The sequence below is a fragment of the Abramis brama genome (genome assembly GCF_963993115.1).
Source record: "Abramis brama genome assembly, chromosome: 7".
Classification (NCBI taxonomy): Eukaryota; Metazoa; Chordata; class Actinopteri; order Cypriniformes; family Leuciscidae; genus Abramis; species Abramis brama.
The window spans coordinates 27,683,074-27,701,459 of NC_139969.1; the positions used below are offsets into that span (position 1 = coordinate 27,683,074).

At 37.3% G+C, this 18,386-nt stretch overlaps 1 protein-coding gene across 1 annotated transcript in view; it reads right to left on the reverse strand.

The window, feature by feature from the left end:
• kcnt2a (potassium channel, subfamily T, member 2a) overlaps nt 1–17,645 on the reverse strand; it is a 32,440-nt gene extending 14,795 nt beyond the window's left edge. Inside the window, exons 1-16 of the mRNA XM_084120812.1 lie at nt 17,370–17,645; nt 16,850–16,926; nt 16,467–16,566; nt 15,172–15,216; nt 15,022–15,070; nt 14,832–14,891; nt 14,608–14,682; nt 13,953–14,036; nt 13,676–13,770; nt 5,853–6,033; nt 4,944–5,108; nt 3,541–3,677; nt 1,272–1,335; nt 994–1,102; nt 752–860; nt 133–282 (exon numbers count right to left, since the gene is read on the reverse strand). Of these exons, the coding sequence (XP_083976938.1) occupies nt 133–282; nt 752–860; nt 994–1,102; nt 1,272–1,335; nt 3,541–3,677; nt 4,944–5,108; nt 5,853–6,033; nt 13,676–13,770; nt 13,953–14,036; nt 14,608–14,682; nt 14,832–14,891; nt 15,022–15,070; nt 15,172–15,216; nt 16,467–16,566; nt 16,850–16,926; nt 17,370–17,464 (1,595 nt within the window). The 5' untranslated portion in view covers nt 17,465–17,645. The remainder of the gene's footprint in view (nt 1–132; nt 283–751; nt 861–993; nt 1,103–1,271; nt 1,336–3,540; nt 3,678–4,943; nt 5,109–5,852; nt 6,034–13,675; nt 13,771–13,952; nt 14,037–14,607; nt 14,683–14,831; nt 14,892–15,021; nt 15,071–15,171; nt 15,217–16,466; nt 16,567–16,849; nt 16,927–17,369) is intronic.
• Between the last annotated feature and the right edge of the window lie 741 nt (nt 17,646–18,386).

Sequence of the window (18,386 nt, forward strand, 5' to 3'; positions counted from 1 at the left end):
TCTAAAAAAAATATGACATGAATTGAAGGTCCAGAGGTGAGAAATTGCCATTTTTGTGGAATCAAAATGTCGTTTACTATGTACTGACGTATTGCATTTCTCAAATACTGTATGCTTATTCCACATACTCACTTATTATATGCATTTAAGGAGGCATAAGAGAAGCTCTTTCCCTCATACTCAGAAAAGAAGACGCTTTCTTTCAGAACAATGCTGTACACTTCATTTCCTGAGCATTTTCCATAAACTCTGTGCCAGTCCGAAGGAGAGTGTTGACCTTCTCTGCAGAGTTACATACATAACATAACATCATATCATATATAATTATGATTTTGTGTTCCAAAACATGGGGGTGAGTAAATAACAAAATCTATTTTAGGATTAATTATCCCTTTAAAGTCACCATGAAATCAAAATTGACTATTCTTGTTTGTTTTTGTAATGGAATATTGCGGTAATTACTATAAAGGATTTGATGCACCTTCTAATTTCTAAAATATTAACAGAATCTTTAATCACAATAATTTCCCCCCTCTCATCTCTTCTCTGATGATGTGTTTACTGGTGCAAGGGTGGGAAAACCTGTCACTCACATGACATCACAGTACATAGCAAACCACAACCATCCAACAATCGAAACAATTCCGTTTAACTCGGATATACTTCACAATATGGAAGGAAAGAACATTGCAACTTCTGTTTCATGCTGACTTTAAGGGTTTTTGATATGACATCAGGCTGGTGTACCCACAGGCCTTGTGAGGTGTGCACCAGCAGGGTGATGAAGCTGGACGTGGCAGGACAGATGCAGTTCAGGGCCAGCATGGCATATTTAAACTCTTCCTCACAAACAATATGATCTGAAAGGGAACATCACAGCACAATTGTGTTGGAAAGTTATGCATTAAAGTCTCCTGGCTATTTCTCTACATTTAGTCATTGTTTGAATTGAAATGTTCTTGAATAAATTAATTGAGACAGATTTAACAATACCTGCAAATTTCACATGAAATTTGTTTTCTGGTTTGAGAATCTGAACAAAAAGAGGACAGCATGGAGCAAAGTCCTTTACTGCCCAAGCCCTCAGGATGGTCTGGTAATCCTGAAAAAAAAAAAGGTTTATTATTAAAGGTGGAATATTCATAGTAATTACATAAATAAAGCTCTGCAAAATATATTATATATGTCCCATCTCTTCACAGATAATTAAAGGCAAAGCTTTAACATTTGTAATATTAATTCTTCACTCTTTGAACCTCAAGAATACATACTGCTGCATTTCGATCAGCCTCACAGCGACAAGTCAGAATGAAACAAGCCTCAGCATTATCCAGCCTGTATAGAAAGAGAATGCATCTTGAATTCTTGTTTTTTTTTTTCTTTTCTTACACCAGTTTTTATTTCATTTTATTGTTTTAAGTGTAAACCTCTCTATATGTAGTTATATTTAAGCTTTATTTTAAGTGTTTTGTTTAACTACTGTCACATGCAGGCTTAGGAAGATGAAGGAGAGAGGGGTGGATCCAACTGCAGCACTTTTACATTTATATTCCACAAACTAAACAAAACAAACACGGTATTCCAAATGTAACAGCTAAGAAAACAACAGACAATACAGGACAAAGAACTGAAATTGAGGACTTAACTGAGTTAAATATTCAGGCTACAGGAGGAACCAAACAAGACACAGGTGAATATAATCAATTAACTAATGAGTAACCATAGTAACAAAGGTGATAATCAGAAACCAAGGAACTAAAAACAGGAAGGAAACACAGGAACCAAAGGAAACACAACATAAGAGTCCGCAAGCAGAACATAACCGTTACAGTACTCTCCCCTCCGTGCCAGAACTAGTCTAACTGTGGAAGGAGGGTGAGACCAAGGTGGAGCCGACAGAGGGAGGAGACGAAGGAGCCAGGGAGCGACCCTGAGCAGAGCCATTTGGACAAAGATCCACGCCAGAACCGATGGAGGGTGGAGCCAGGAGCCTGACTAACTGAGGTGGAGCCGGGAGATGAAGATCCAGGGAGACACCGCTGATCTGGAATGCCAAAGTAGAGCCGCAGCATTGCAGGACCAAGGTGAAGCTGGGGGCTCAGCAGACCCTGGTGGAGCTGGAGGGAGTGAGGACAAAGGAAGAGCTGGAGGGAAGGAGGAACACAGTGGATCCAAAGGGGTGGAGGGCTGAGGCGCAGCCGGAGGCCCGGAAGGCGGCGGCCCGGAGGCCCGGAGGCAGAGCTGGGGAGTCAGGCGAAGCCAGAGATAGAGGGCTGGATGGGACCAGCAGAGACAAAGGAGCTGGGCTGCTGGGCAGAACGAAGGAGACGGGGGCTGGGCGGGACCAGCGGAGACTCCTCAGTGGTGGACATATGGGCGGGGCTCCACTCCAACTTCTACAGGGACAGATGCTGGTGCCGACTCTCGCACCTGTTCAGACTCAGTGACTGGCTCGTTTCGGCCAAGCGATCTCACGCTCAACTTTGTTACAACTACTATGTACTTACATTTAAAAAAATGTTAGGTACAAAGTACTAATTGTGTTCATGTTGTACTGCCAAATACTTTTGCTGGTACTGAAGTGGGATTCGGGTAAGGTTAGGGACAGGTTTGGTAGTAAGGTTTAAGGGTGGGTTAAGGGGTAAGGGGTTTAATTTAAATGTTAGTGCATAGTAGTTAATATAAATTGGGACATTATGGTGTAACATTGTTTATAATATTGTTTATACACTGATGTAATACAGTATGTTACATTGACGTAAATACATTGATAAATTGAATAAATTGAATCATGTTTTGTATTCAACAATATAACAATAATACAAAACAATAATATTATTGTTTTGTATTATTGTTATATTGTTGAATACAAAACATGATGACCACTCACAGGTGAAGTGAAAAATTACGCTGTAAAAAAATAAGAATGGTCAATTTTAATTTCATGGTGACTTAAACATGAGTTATTTCATTAGCTAACAAACTAACTGCAATATGTGTTTTACAGTATTTATTCATCTCTGTTCATATTAGCTAATAAAAATGCTATTGTTCATATCTCATTTTAGTTTACAGCACATTAAGTAATGTTGACATTAACAGAGATTATTACATGCTTTAGAAGTATTGCTCATTGTTAGTTTGTTAACAAATGAAATCTTATTGTAAAATGTTACCGATTTATGTCTTAATATCTTACACAAATTTGCTTCTCAAGCAAATCTATCTAAAAAATTAGGGACTTTATAGCAAAACTGTGGCATATAGATTTTGTTCCATGTATATGTGATTCGCAGTAAAAATTTGATTTCACAACAATCAAGTTTGAAAAAGCTTGCAGTTTGCTAACTCAACAACATCTTTTAAGATATAATTTATGGCCCTTTTTAATAGAAATACTCAGTGTGATAAGCCAGAAATCATGATATTTTTTCTATATATTGTGGCAGCAGTTTTACAGCTTTTTTGTAGATGTGGGATGTGTAAAACAGGCCCAAGATATTGCAACAGATAAATATAAATATATCTCTTTGAACTCACTTTGCTCTGACCAAATCTTGATCTTTGAGAGCAGAGCCCTGCAGATATATGACTCTATGTGACCACATTGGGATCCGCAGTACCCGTCTCACTGGCGCATCCAGCTCTGTTGGGCAAAGGATGATGACATAGTACTCCTGGAAGACATCAAATTATTATTTATTATTATAACTCTCTATACAAAGCATAGGCTACGACTTTATTATAGTCCCTGAACGACAAAGGTATGCATGTTAAATATGTAGTTCAAGTCATGCAGCGATATTTGTGTATATGTTATATGACAGACCTAGGATTGGATGTTTTGTTAATGCCATTTATTCCTGCAAATATTCAATGTTTACACTTTTTGGGGAGATAAACCCATTAATGGCATACAAATAGTAGTCAATGAACAATAAACTGGGTTAAGAGAATGTATTTCAACATAAAAACATACACATGCTTTAATTTATAAAGTGAACGACCAGATTGCAGAGCTAAAGTAAGTCTCTAAATTGAATAATTTTCTTATTATTTAAACTTAAATGTAAGCTGTCCAATTACTACAATACCAACAAAATCATAAAGTTGATAAAAGTGATAAAATGACCCTTTGAACTGTTGCTGAATTGAATAAATGAAGCAAACTGAAACTATATACGCATATAAAGCCTACTGTATGTCAGGTCCATAATATTAGTAAGAACAGTGACAATGACAATAACAATTAAAGGCTCACTGAAGTGCCTTGGAACGCGTAGCTTTGTATGATGCTTTGATGTAATTTCCACTGAAACAGGAAGCTAAGGCTTTTCAAATAGCCAATAGCGTTTAGTTTACCTCAATAGCGTTTAGCGTTTATTTGACTGCACCATGGAAACAAATCCGAGCGCTGATGATATGTTGGTTTCAATAGCAGAGGTGTGAATAAAATTCTAGCCATTTCATTCTTAACCGACGTACAGTTGGAAAACGGAATAAAACTCGAGCGTTTGAGCAAACGAACACCCATCTCCAACTCATATTGTTCTGTGACGTGTCAACGGTCGCTTTGGCCAGCAAAGCTTTATATTAATTTATAGCATGGGGGCGGGACGCTTTAAATTCTAGAGAGCATTTGATCGGACAGAAGATGTGATGAGAAGTGCAGAGTGATCCGTGATCCATTTTAGCAGAAATGAGAGACTAAGTTTTGAATGCTTATATCTCCTAAATGCAAATTTTGTTATTGGTTTGGAACACACCAGCTTATTCATAACCTTAAGGCCAACATATTCATACTAAAAGCTAAAAAAACTTACATTTTGATTTCAGGGGGCCTTTAAGTATTTGAATAGCTGCCAAAAAGACCATCCATTGGAACTGAGTGTTACCTTTGAACTGTAATGATAATTCTGTTTAATCATTTGTTTTTGTTGTACCTGAAGTATGGGGTGGGCATAAAATTCATTTAGGAAATCCATCAGCAGGTCGATTTTGATCGAACTGACGCACAGCACCACGTGTCTCTCGGTTTCTGCTCTCTGCCTGCTGTAATCTCCTCCTGATTTCTGCCGCTCCATCCACAAGTAGGCTAGATCCTCAATCTAGTGTCATCACACCAGAAAGAAAACACCATAACACATAGCATTATCTCTAATTTATTTCTAATTGCCTGTAGATTATTGCTCTGATATGTCCCTCATGGGATCTTTGAATTGTTAAGTGCATTAATATTGTGAAGCCTTTTGTGAGGACTGCCCTATTTCATCTCAATTTTTGAGATTCATTGTGATTATTTTATAATATTAGGAGCACTAGATTTTAACAGTAAGAAAATGTGCACACAGTTTTTTTAAATTTGTTATATTTAATTACATTTTGATTAAAAAAGGATTTTTTTTTTAAGTTTTATAATATTTTAACAACTTGCTTTAGTACAATGAGAAGATAAATGCCAATTATTAAAGTATGGAAATAGTAACTTTTTAAATAATTGTCTAGTTTTTATAATATCACACTTTTATAATATCACCAGTATCCACTTGATTTTTTAAGCAACAAACCAGTGTGTTTGATAAAATAAGGTGGATAAATGTGTTTTTATCCAGTAAAAGCATATACAGTTTCTGCCTTTATATTTTATAGTAATATTTTTATTACCATGCAAAGCAAGGGGATCATCATGCTGGCATCAAATGTTTGTTTACACTTACAAAATGTATCAGATAGAGTAAAAGAGTATGCGTATTTGGCGTGCTGTCCGAGGGGAGGGCTCCATTTGAAAATGTTCCTCCCGAACTTTGTTAATAAAGCATCATTTTAAAGTATAGTATCAAAGGCAAGCTTACCTGTATAGGCAGGACCATTAAAGCGACAATTATCATAATAACCACCAGCAACTTGGAGGGCCAGATATCAGGAACAACATCTCCAAACCCCACTGTAGAGAAGGTCACGATGCAGAAGTAGAAGGAGTCAAAAACTGTGAGTTTGACTCCAGCACGCTGCAAATGCTCAACTCCACAAATGCTGGAGAGGTGGAAAAGTTTTGAAACAAATCCAACAAAAGTAAAAGAAACAAAGGAGTCCATGTTAAGTTTGCAGGAAATGGGGGACTGTATACTACAGTAATATATGTATTAATATATGAATTATTGTCAAACTATGAATATATACTCACTAGCCACATTTTTAGGTACACCTGTTCAACTGCTTGTTAACATAAATATCTAATCAACCAATCACATAGCAGCAAATCAATGCATTTAGGCATGTAGACGTGTGTTAGCTGTGTTTGAAATCGCCTCTTATACCCTCATTCACTATTCCATACCTTTCTCCACAAATATAATCCACTTGAAGGAGTAAATGAAAACGAGTAAGTGAATTCGGACACTGAGTGCGCCGGAAGGGCAGCCGCTTTTGCATAGTTTGTGCTTGCCGTTTAACAATCAGTTTCAGTAGTAATAAAAAAGAAGATTTATCTTGAACCCTGTCATGGAAACTAGCATGTATAAACCTTAATTAAACTATTTTATAATCAATTAAAAATAAATTTATGCATGTATGATTTTACGCTGTACCCACGGTTTGAAAAATGGATGTATGGATAATTCACCTGCGGGCGCCATTTTCTGGCGAGACATGGGAATTTAGTTGGCAGTGGATGATGGGTATTCTTTAGCCATTGATATCAGTTGTACACACGTTGTTGAGGTGCATTGTGAGATTGAATCAATGCACTCGATAATGTCCACTATGGTTTCAGACACCACTACAAATGGCTGCTCCCTCAAATAGTGCCCTATTTAAGGGTACAGTGGGCGATTGCGGTAAGGACGATCTGCTGAAGTTCAAACTGAGCATCAGAATGGGGAAGGAAGGTGATTTAAGTGACTTTGAGCGTGGCATGGTTGTTGGTGCCAGACAGGCTGCTGATCTACTGGGATTTTCACACACAACCATCTCTAGAGTTTACAGAGAACGGTCAGAAAAAGATAAAATAACCAGTGAGCAGCAGTTCTGTGGGTAAAAATGCCTTGTTGATACCAGAGGTCAGAGGAGAATGGCCAGACTGGTTTAAGCTGATAGAAAGGCAACAATATCTCAAATATCTCGTAACAACCAAGGTTTGCAGAAGAGCATCTCTGAATGCACAACACGACAAACCTTGAAGCAGACGGGCTACAATAGCAGAAGACACACCGGTGCCACTCCTGTCAGATAAGAACAGGAAACTGAGACTATGATTTGAACCATGGCTGGACTGGCCATTGGGCATACCGGGCATTTTCCCGGTGGGCCGACGTGCTTTTTGGGCCGATACATCTCATACTCATACATCATTTTTATTATGATTTATTTTTTTTTATTTTTTACGGCCCATAAAATTTGTACATCGGCAGCCCATTCGTTTTGTTTTGTTTTGCTTAATTGGCGGCGCTGGGTTTGTGCCGGTGTAATGCATTGGTCAAAAAAAGTCAGTGTTAGTTTTTTTCTTCTGACAGACCAGCCCATGAAACACGTAGATCAGCGGCCCATTGGTTCTTTTCTTGATTGACACTGGGCTGGCCCAATCACAACTTTAAACGAGTGAGCGAGCAGCAGTGTCATTGTGTATCTGTCAAAATAGTCAGCGAGATGGAGAAGAAACGCAAGGAATGTGCAGAGAAATAGCGTGAAAAAATAGAACCAGGCCCTTAAAGCAGACGAGGAGAGAGATGAGAGAGTGTAGAGCCTGCGGTAAGCAGAACTACTTTCAAAACACTTAGGCTATGTCATGAGTGTAGGAACCCATAACCCAGTTACAGATTATTTCCACATCTGCATAGTTGACGATTATCGCAATTCACTAGAAGTTTAATGAGAGGCGTTTGTAAACCATGTTTTCCGCCAAAATAAAAACTTGATGCAGTTTGCGTCAAAATAAAAGATCACGTGCTTATCTCTTTCAAGTATAGAAATTGGTACAAAACTAATTATGAAAGTTTCCTTTTTTTTTTAGTGCATTTGTTTTACAAAATATGGCAATTACTGTCATTGGATTAATATTATAACTATTATTATGTAGTAGGTGTAATGTAAATAGACACTGTAACTAAAAGTTTGAATTTTTCTTTGTTTAATTTGCACACTGAATATGGGTTGGAGCTTTTAATTTTGAACTCTCAAAGTGCACCAGATTGATGAATTTAACATTAAAATGCACAAAATTTTCTTACGGGGGGGGGCATGCCCCCGAACCCCCCTAGAAGGACCGAGGTCCACCCACCACAGTTTTACCAAAAATCCTGTAAGAAACACGGGTATTGCTATGCTAATGCAGATTATAGCTTGTTTTTTGGATTCATCACTGTGGAGTAATAGTTCAACTGTATTAATAAATGTCAGTTTTTTACTTATTTCATCGGTTAACTCTCACTCGTTCCTATACTCACTCATTACATAGCATTAGTGGTTTTAAGGAATAGGAGTTGGTATGCATATAATTAAGGGGCGTGCAAAGATGGGTGGTGTTTATGATCATAGTGGGCCGGTCTGGGCCAAAATGCCCGGGCCGATTTTTTGTCCCAGTCCAGCCCTGATTTGAACAGGCTAACCAAAATGAGCCAATAGAAGATTGGAAAAACACCGCCTGGGCTGATGAGTCTCGATTTCTACTGTGACATTCAGATGGTAGGGTCAGAACTTGGTGTTCACAATATGAAAGCATGAATCAATCCTGCCTTGTATCACTAGTTCAGGCTGGTGGTGGTGCAATGGTGTGGGAGATATTTTCTTGGCACACTTTGGGCTCCTTAGTACCAATTGAGCATCGTTTAAATGCCACAGCCTTATAGTATTGTTGATGATCACGTTCATCTCTTTGGGGCTGTTTACACCTGGCCACTGCGTTTTCTCAGATCGGATAGCTATCTGATTTATCAAAACGGTTCCATTTACACCTGGTCACATAAATGTGTTTTCGCAAAACGGATTTAAATCCGATCTTCAATTCCCACACTATATTCAGATTTAATGGAGTGCACGTCACGAAAGCAACAGATATGAACTGCATTTTATTGATCATCAGCTAATTTAAAAATCAAAGACCGTGATTGATAGGAGAGAGCGGCAACAGCCCTGGTAAGATCATTTAATTTCTTTACTTTTAATGAAGCTGATTGTGTGTTAAGTGTCTGCGACTTACTTTCACTTTGATTTGCGATAGTTTGCAATTGGCTTAATGAATAGATGCTCAGCTGCTTATCTGCAGTGATGCGTGTTGCAGTAGCGCCGTCATATCTGGCTATAACATAACATATAGCCTATAACACGCTCTCACACGTTTATTTTTTAGCATTGTTGGGAGGAGTACAATTTACATATGTGGTGTAGGGTTACAAATTTAAGAATATGTTTTAGACCTGCTGATCCTACTTCCTTACATAACATCACATAAATAACTAAGGTGAACTATACTGTATTGGGCATTCAAGGTGAACATGAGGGCATCCATTTACTGATTAGATTTAACAGTTTCCTTTGAAGGGGTTTTGTTAGTCTTTGATCTTTCTACTATGAGTTGAACTATGTGTGAATGTTTACCTAGTCTTAGTTCTCGTGGCCATGTGTTTATACAATTTGGGAGGTACCATTATCTCAGTTGGGGGTAATTGCCTCTATTGTCTTTAGCAGTAGTCATCCCTAAAGGCTGTGTGTAAGTTCAGCACCTTTAAGGACAGCCCACTGAATTGCCTATAAGATACCATGTAAAGTTCCCTTAGTCAGATAATGTTGGACGAACCGCAGCCGCGCTCAATAAAGAATAACTTTGTTTGAACGTGATCCCAACGTCTCCTGGTCTCTGCTTCGATGAAAGAAAACTTTCCAACAGTGGTTTCAAAAACCAGATGCATTTACACTTGTCCAATTTCGTCTGGAATGCGGCCCAGACCACCTCCTGATGTGGTTTGAGCGATCGGATTTCGGCATTTACACCGGGTCTTTTCACGATCAGATAGCTATCCGATCATAGAAAATGCATGAAGTGGCCAGGTGTAAACAGCCGCTTTATGACCACAGTGTTTAACCATCTTCTAATGGCTACTTCCAACATGGATATTACTTCCATGTCACAAAGCTCAAATCACCTCAAACTAATTTCTTGAACATGACTTCTATGAGTTCACTAAACTCAAATATCCTCCACAGTCACCAGATCTCAATCCAATAGAGCAGCTTTGGGATGTGGTGGAACAGGAGATACGCATCATGGATGTGCAGCTGACAAATCTGCAGCAACTGAGTAATGCTATTATGTTAATATGGAAAAAAATCTCTGAGGAATGTTTCCAGCACCTTGTTGAATCTATGCTATGAAGAATTACGGCAGTTCTGAAGGCAAAAGGAGCATCAAATGGTGTACGCAAGGTGTACCCCAAAAGTGGCCGGTGAGTATTCATACCATTCTTATTCATTATGGAAGAGAATTGAAATATTCATTGCAACACACTCCTACAGAAATTACGTCATAATGAAATGCAAAATTTTAATATTCTGCATATTCTTGAATGATGCAATTTTTTGCATTGCATTCATGGTTTTGCTTTTCATGTCACTAATGAAAAGCAATGCCACTTTTCCTCTCTAATGATTTCATATGGATGTTGCAAAAATTATTTTCTGTATTCATTGACCATACGTAGAGTTTAAAATGAATCACACAATTTGACGTTTCACGGTTATTTATGAGCATTACAAAGAGACAAAATCAGCAAAAGTTGATTCTTTTTTGAACAGCATGAGCATGTTGCATTTTACATGCATGATACACAGAAAAAATATTTTGGAGCAAATGCCTCATAGAAGGATGTGAGATATGCAAGCTCAATTTCTGTGTAGAACCACCACACATTGACTGAATGTGACAAATGGTCATGAAGTGATGGGATCAGGAAATGACAGAGAACTCATCTTTTGCTCTGACTCTCTGTCTGCATTAGCTCTCCAAATGACACCAAGTCTATGAGCAAACAGCTTGTGAAAATCTCCTCTAAAAGCGTTGCGATGCACTTACTGGCAGTGTAATGGTGATCATGTAATGCTGTCTGTGGTTTTTCTAATGATGAACACTTGACCACAGAGCAATTAGTATATTGATTTAGTTCTGAGATAAAAGAAAATACTCCAATATATTGACAACTAAAATAAAGTTAATGTTGCTGAGGTCTACAGCAGATAATATGCAGCTACGTCATTTGAAAAACAAAGGATGCTAGAGCTTATCTCTGAAATAAATACACTACATGACTTTTACCCTGATATTTGCCCCAATTTTGTCTTGATGTGTCAATGCTACTTGCCGAAAGTCAGAGATTTGTAGATCAAACTGTAGATTTTGGGCAGTCGGAGTAGACAGATTTCACAGAAAAGACATTGGTCATTTGTGTTATTTAACTGGTTTTATTAATTTTGAGGAATACTGAGGGCCCTATCTTGCACCCAGCGCAATTGACTTTGTACACCAACGCATGTATCATTCCTATTTTGCACCCGACACACAGTAAATTAGGAAATGAACTTCCCTGGTGCTATTTTCCAGTTCCAGAAAAGAATTCCGCCACAGAGCAGGAAAAACCTAGTCTAAAGTCAGTGGCGCGTTTTCAGTGGCGTGTTCAGATACTATTTTAAGGGCGCATGCTTGGCCATAATGTAGCGTGTGCACAACGCGCATACACTTTGCTTCCATACATTTGCATTTTTGCAAACCATACATAATTACAAGGAAAAATATTCCACGAGGGAAATCATTGTGGTGTCCATGAAGATGTGAAAAAATAGGCATAAATAGCTTACACATTTACCAAAATTATTATACGCCTGTTTGACCGAAGCTAATTTGGGTGGGTTTCTCCCATCCTCATACAATGTCACTTCACTGTCTTTTATGGCCCTGACGAGAACGTCGGTCTCCTCGGCTGTGAACCGCTCCTGGCATGCGCCTGGCAAATCCGCCGTTATAATAGCAATCCGCCATGGAACAAGCGCGCCTGCTCTTAAAGGGAATGTGAGATGACGCTGTGATTGGTTGTAGTGCACGTTACGCCCAAACCACACCTATGAGTAATGAAGCTACTTCAGACCAACCCTTTTTAGATTTGCGTCGGGCGCAAGAGTCATTTATCCCGCCGGTATAATAGCAACAGCGCCCGAGATCCACCCACAAAGTTACTTGCGTTTCGCATTTGATACTTGCGTTTCAGATCGTTAAAATAGGGCCCTGATTCTGTTTTTGTGCAAGTGAGATGAGTAAATGCTTTCTGACATTTAGTCTAGAAGTACAATAACCATCATTTTATACAGCGCACAGAACACAACACCTCTGCACTTACACACGATTTCTCTTAACATGGGGACAGGAGAGGTATCAGCCAATAAATGGGAAAACAAAGTAACAAAGTGCGTTACTTGTTTGAAAAAATAACTGTTGTAAATTGAAATACGTTACTTAAAATTGTTACTTAAAGTAATCTGATTACGTAACTCACATGACTTGTAATGTTTTAACTTGTAATGCCTTTCCAATCACAATTTAGGCCAAACTATGTACTAGGGTATTTTACAGTTAGTCTGGCAACACACCAGGGATTAATAAGGATGTGAAAACAGATGGACAAGCACATTTGTGGTGAGTAAGTGCTCCTGCCTCTAAAAGCAGAAAATGAAAAAATGAGCTGCAAGTCAATCTGTCTCTTACCCTGAACAGAGCTGCACATCTAATGCTTCAGTCTCAGTCAAATGAGAGCAAACAGGCAAACACTGATTAAGACCAGGAGACACAGTTCTGTCCATGTTCGCAATTTATAATTCGATCTCAAACAGATTCATTAAAGAAAGTTATTACTCCACCACCTGCGTGACATCATTAGCCAAAGTGGTTAAACGACCAATTTGCGACAATATGGTTTCCGGAAACAGTCATGTTGATTTCTTCAGCGATGCATCATACTATGGTAGTGAACCAGCGAGTTATGTTGTTGTACGGTAAACGCACCCCAGCCTGGTTTATGCTGGGGTTTTTTATGTTCTTGTTGTTCCTATTATCTTCAGTGGTTCTGCTTGTTAACAGCAGGTGTTCATCACTAATGCTCAATCATCACTTGTAGAGTAAATCTCCTTTATTTCACTAACTGTTACATTGCTTCAGTGTTACTTTTACTCTCTATAGATTAGGACCATATGAAAACTGAAAAGTGTTTGTTTAACACTGAGGATTTTACTGTGTACCAGTAAATATATAACCAGCAAAACGCTTTTTTTCCTTATCAAATAATTCATTCAAATTCATTTGGAAAATCGTCTTGGTCGTGTTCTAACTACAAACACACTAAGAAAAGTGATATGTGACCCATTTTGTTGTGGTATTGCTGGGATCAATCCAGTACCCAAAAGACAATATACCACCAGCAAACCAGCATCCCATGCTGGGATCCAGCAAACCAGCAACCAGCATCCCATGCTGGTCCCAGCGTGCAAAGCATACCTTATGCTGGTGACCAGCAATGCTAGATTTTTCAGCAGGGTTGTTGGGAAATCCTGTTTGACAAGCAGCTTGTGGTCGAATTAGGCTAAATCTAGACTGTTTATGTGCATGTGGTTTATATGTGAGTGTGTACATGAGCTGACTCACAAAGTGAAAATGAGGCAGACAATGGTGGAGATGAGGATGAGGACCTGATTGGACATGGCTGACTGTGTCCAGTGAGTAGCACGATGAAGATCATTCTGAGAGCCAGAGAGAAAACGATGATGGAATTACATTGAGTTTATTGTATATTTAAATGTTTGGTTGAACTGTCCTTTTAATGCTGTCTACAGCAGGCAGATAAATAGTCTGATCAATTTCCTACAGTATGAATACAGTATAACAAATGCATGTCTATACTTTCTTCAAAACATATACTCACAATCATGTTTTCCAAGGCACGTTTTGCCAGCCAGCAGTTCAGAAACACAGGGATGAAGAGGTTCCGTACAGGAAGATAAAAAATCTGTTACAACAAAGACCACCCATTAAACTTTAACAGAAAACTGAAGCTTTTCACCAAAACAGACATTTAATACGTAATAATAAATACTCTTATAAGAATGCTCGTTTTTAAAATGCCAAAGTAAGCTCACACATATCAGTCAAAAGGGAACACAGAAGGTCTAATCTTCCAACTTTAATGTTTTATGCAATTGTTTCTACAACATAAATATCTTAAATGAAATTTCACTGTGTTTAAAAAAAAAGAAGTTGTAAACAAGTTGCTATATTTGCTCTAAAATGGTATTTGGTTTCTAGGGTGTTCTGCTATGGTGTTGAGGGTGGTTGTGTAGTGTGGTATGTTATGAGTTATGAACCAAAGATTAATACTTAAAAAAAAAGATATAGTACAAGATATGCTTGTAATCAACACTAATAATAAAAGACCAGATAAAGATATTAATGGATTATGCATTAAATCGAATAGGCCTACATCTTTAGATAGGAAAATAATTGTTCAGGTGTGGCAGCACTGACATCACAGTACTATTATTTTCAGTTTTATGTCAACAGTTTTTCAATGATATACTTACTCCGATCACAAAGGGCACTGTGTCAATCATTTCCAAGATAAACGCTATTTGAAGTACCTGCTGCCATATGTTTCCCTAGATTGTTAGAGAGATAAACAAACAGAATTAACACAGGTGGTATCAATAGTTGCATGAAAAATATACTGTATCAGTAAATTGTTTCTTTAGGATCATTGTGTTCGATGTTCTTGTAAACTGATATGGAAAATACTAAAAATGTATACCTTGTATCGTAGATATATCAGCAGGATTCTTATGAATAAACATATGACACCAACAGACACCTAAAGAAAATAGCTATTTGTTAAAATACATCAATAACTTTATGTTAGATCCATAACACAAACCTTTCACAAAATAAATAAAATAAAAGTTAAAAATTGTGGATATTATGAGATTTATCTGCAGAACTACCTGTACAGCCCAAAGCGTTTGATTTCGGTCAACCCAAATAATTGAGGCCCTGGTAACAATAAAGGTTTATTAACATGGTGCAAATTAATAAATCAGAGCAATTTTATATTGAAATTCTGTCTTGTATTTGGTTTCTTTGGAAATACATACCAGTTGATTCCAAGCAGGGTATAATTTTTGTATGTGCAGCCCAAGCTGTGAGTAGAGGAATTACATTATTTTGAAGCAGATATCATTATGGAACAGTCATTTTATAGAAGTATAAACTGAATAAAAAAAAAAAGTACTAATCCTCATATAAAGAATTGTTACTTTTACAAAATGAAGCAAGGTATTTATTTTCTAGTTTTGTTATATACAAACTCATTCGACTTGGGACAGTAACATAAAGGAAGTCTGCCTTCAAACACAATCATCATTAGATGTGTGTAGGGAATTGACAAGTAAGTGTAATGCAATTAGAGACTGTTAGTGCCTTTATGAGCAGAATTGTTCTGCCCATTACTGTTTCTCAGAGTCTGACAAGATTTTCTGTATAAACACATTTTCCTTTAACCTATGTATCATGTTCGAATTCTGGGTGATTTTTATGTTGCGGGTCAAACTGACCCTAATCAGATTCAATACAATTCAAGAACATTTACACTATAAAAATAAATCAGGTGAAAACAGTAAATCTTCAATATTAATGCTTCTCACACATTACAAAAAATAAATAAATATAAGAACATATTATTTTTAAAACTGTATTTAAACAACTATTTTTAACCATTTGTTTAAAAAATAAACAGTATTGTAACTATTTTTTTGTTTATTTAAAATTTAGATAATTTTTTTCATTTGAAATGTTTTTGTTTTATTTTTGTGAGCTTTCCTAAAGCTCAAACAGTAGAGCCAAAATCATGCATTCGATTCCCAGCGATATTAACATTCTTGAACTGATACAAATGTATGCTTCAGTGCTGCGGTGTACATTTATTTGCATAAAAGTGTCTCCCAAATGTATAAATGTACATTTAAATACTCTCAGAGGGTAGTTGAGAAACTGATATAAAAAAATAAAAATAAAATTGGGGTGTGCAGCTGCGGTTAACCATGAAATTGCGAGTCAAATTGACCCACTAACATTAAAAACTTCAGAAATTTTGTAGACGCATTCCAAAACACCACAGAGTGACAAAATTTGCAGGCATGTTCATAACCCTAAATGAGAAATTGTCTCAAAATTAAAAAAAAAAATCCTAGGTTATTTTGTGTTTCGGGTCAAATTGACCTGAAACATCATACAAGGGTTAAGCCTCATCGAAAATACATTGTGAATCCAGTGAGTGATATAGTAATTAATCTTAATCTTAAAGTGTAATCCACACCTATCTCATCTGGCTAAGGATGAACCTTCCTGCCAAAGTTTCTATCCATTAAACAATGAAAAATATCTACAGTACCATGTGTGTTGATGTTCTCCTGAGTCAGACAGCACTCTGAATATATACAAAATGCAGCTTAACACACTGAGCGAAAAATAAAACACTCGCACCCTGAGACCTGAGGAATAAAAATAGTGTTTATAAAACATTTTAGTACAAAAGAAGTTTCACAAGTGAGACAAACTTTGGTCACATAAATATGGAACATATCACACATTTTAAACTAATAAGTAGAACTACATTTAATTTTAAACCAGTATGAAATTCGAAACGCATTTTCTGGACTAATGTTCTTAAAAATATATTCATTTTCAAAGCATCTATTTTTTTATGTGAGTATGTAAACAAAGAATTCATTTTAGCATTTGTGATTGTAACAGGAAAATAAAAAACAGACATACTCGATCGTTGGTTTTTGATGAAGTAAAACTGGAGGCGTTCTTTGAAACTATCCTTACTGGAAACGTCAATCTGCATCCTATGCGGCAAAACACATGGATTAGAATGACTGATTAAACAAAATAAATGAATGTTTTCCATCTATAAAATTATTTTATAAATAAGATGAGTCCAGGAGGAAATCCAGTCCAAACGCTATGCAAATCTCAAAGATTTTCGGCATCTTTGGTTTAAAAATTAAGACCCCAACTTGAGTTCCCCCAATGAATTTCAGCCATTTCCACCACTGGTTGCACTCCATCACACTGGAGTTATTACTAATACTGTTTTTGCACACCATTAATAACTCATTTAAATATAGGGAAGAGTAATTGTCACAGTATAGGATTACACATTACTGTCACAAGGCAGTAGGCTAACTAGCCTGTATAAGGTCCAAACTAAATTATCCTACAATGATGCTTGTTTTGTATGTTGGTTCAAATGGTTTTAAAACATATCAAAGACATTTCATTCACTTACTTGGCAATGTTTTGCCTTGTCTGCTCTCGAAGTAATAAATCCCCGAATCTAGGTTTAAGAGGCAGGGATGCCACTTCGTTGTCACCATCAGCCATGTTTCTCCAAAAGCTAAAAAAAAAAACTCCTTACAAGATCACGACAACGTCATATAAGCCCACAGTTGTTTGTCTTTGATTTTTTCCAATTGCACAGCTGCAAAATAATATCAAAATGCGATTCCTGTTTCGCTCCCTTTGTCTGTCTTCCCTGAGTTCCCTCACGAGGGTAAACGCTCACATCTGGTGTGACTGACTGATAGGCAGACTCAATGACTACAAATTGATGTCATTAGATGTCAGCGGCTTCCCCTCAGCATCAGCGATCTTCTCATATAGCCTACTGCGGTTTCGTTTTCACTAACCTATCCTAAAATTCAGCGCTTATAAACATTAAAGCATCGGCCAAAGATCTTTGCGCATGTGTTCCAATTAAGGAGCGAAAACACTAGAACTATGTGACCACCGAATACAATTCACAACGCGAACACATAAGCGAGCTCTTGGCCAAAGCACTTGTCACACTCATCCATTCAACCCTGTTATTAAAAAAATTATCAAACAAATATTTGTCTTTAGTTTATGGGACATTACAGTTGAGTAATAGCTACAAACTAACCTGGCGATCGACTGTCCTGCACAGTTCATCTCCTGTGTTTGATTAGGGTTGGAGATGAATTGTGCAGGACAGTAGATCGCCAGGAGCAGGATTGGGCACCCCAGAGATAGCCCTACTGAGCGACGGCGGGCCTAACATTTTGGCATATCATTCTGGAGTTGGCCTAAATATTCAATACTGTTCCTGAACTGATCACAGGGAGCCACAAAGGGTGCGTGGATGCAGAGAAAATGTAGAGAAAATCAGTGTAAAAAATATAAAAAGAACAAATGAAAAAGATAAATTACCAATACATAAATCTAAAAATAAATACATTTTTATTTAAATAACATAACAGTAGAGTACTACAGTACAGAGAATAGA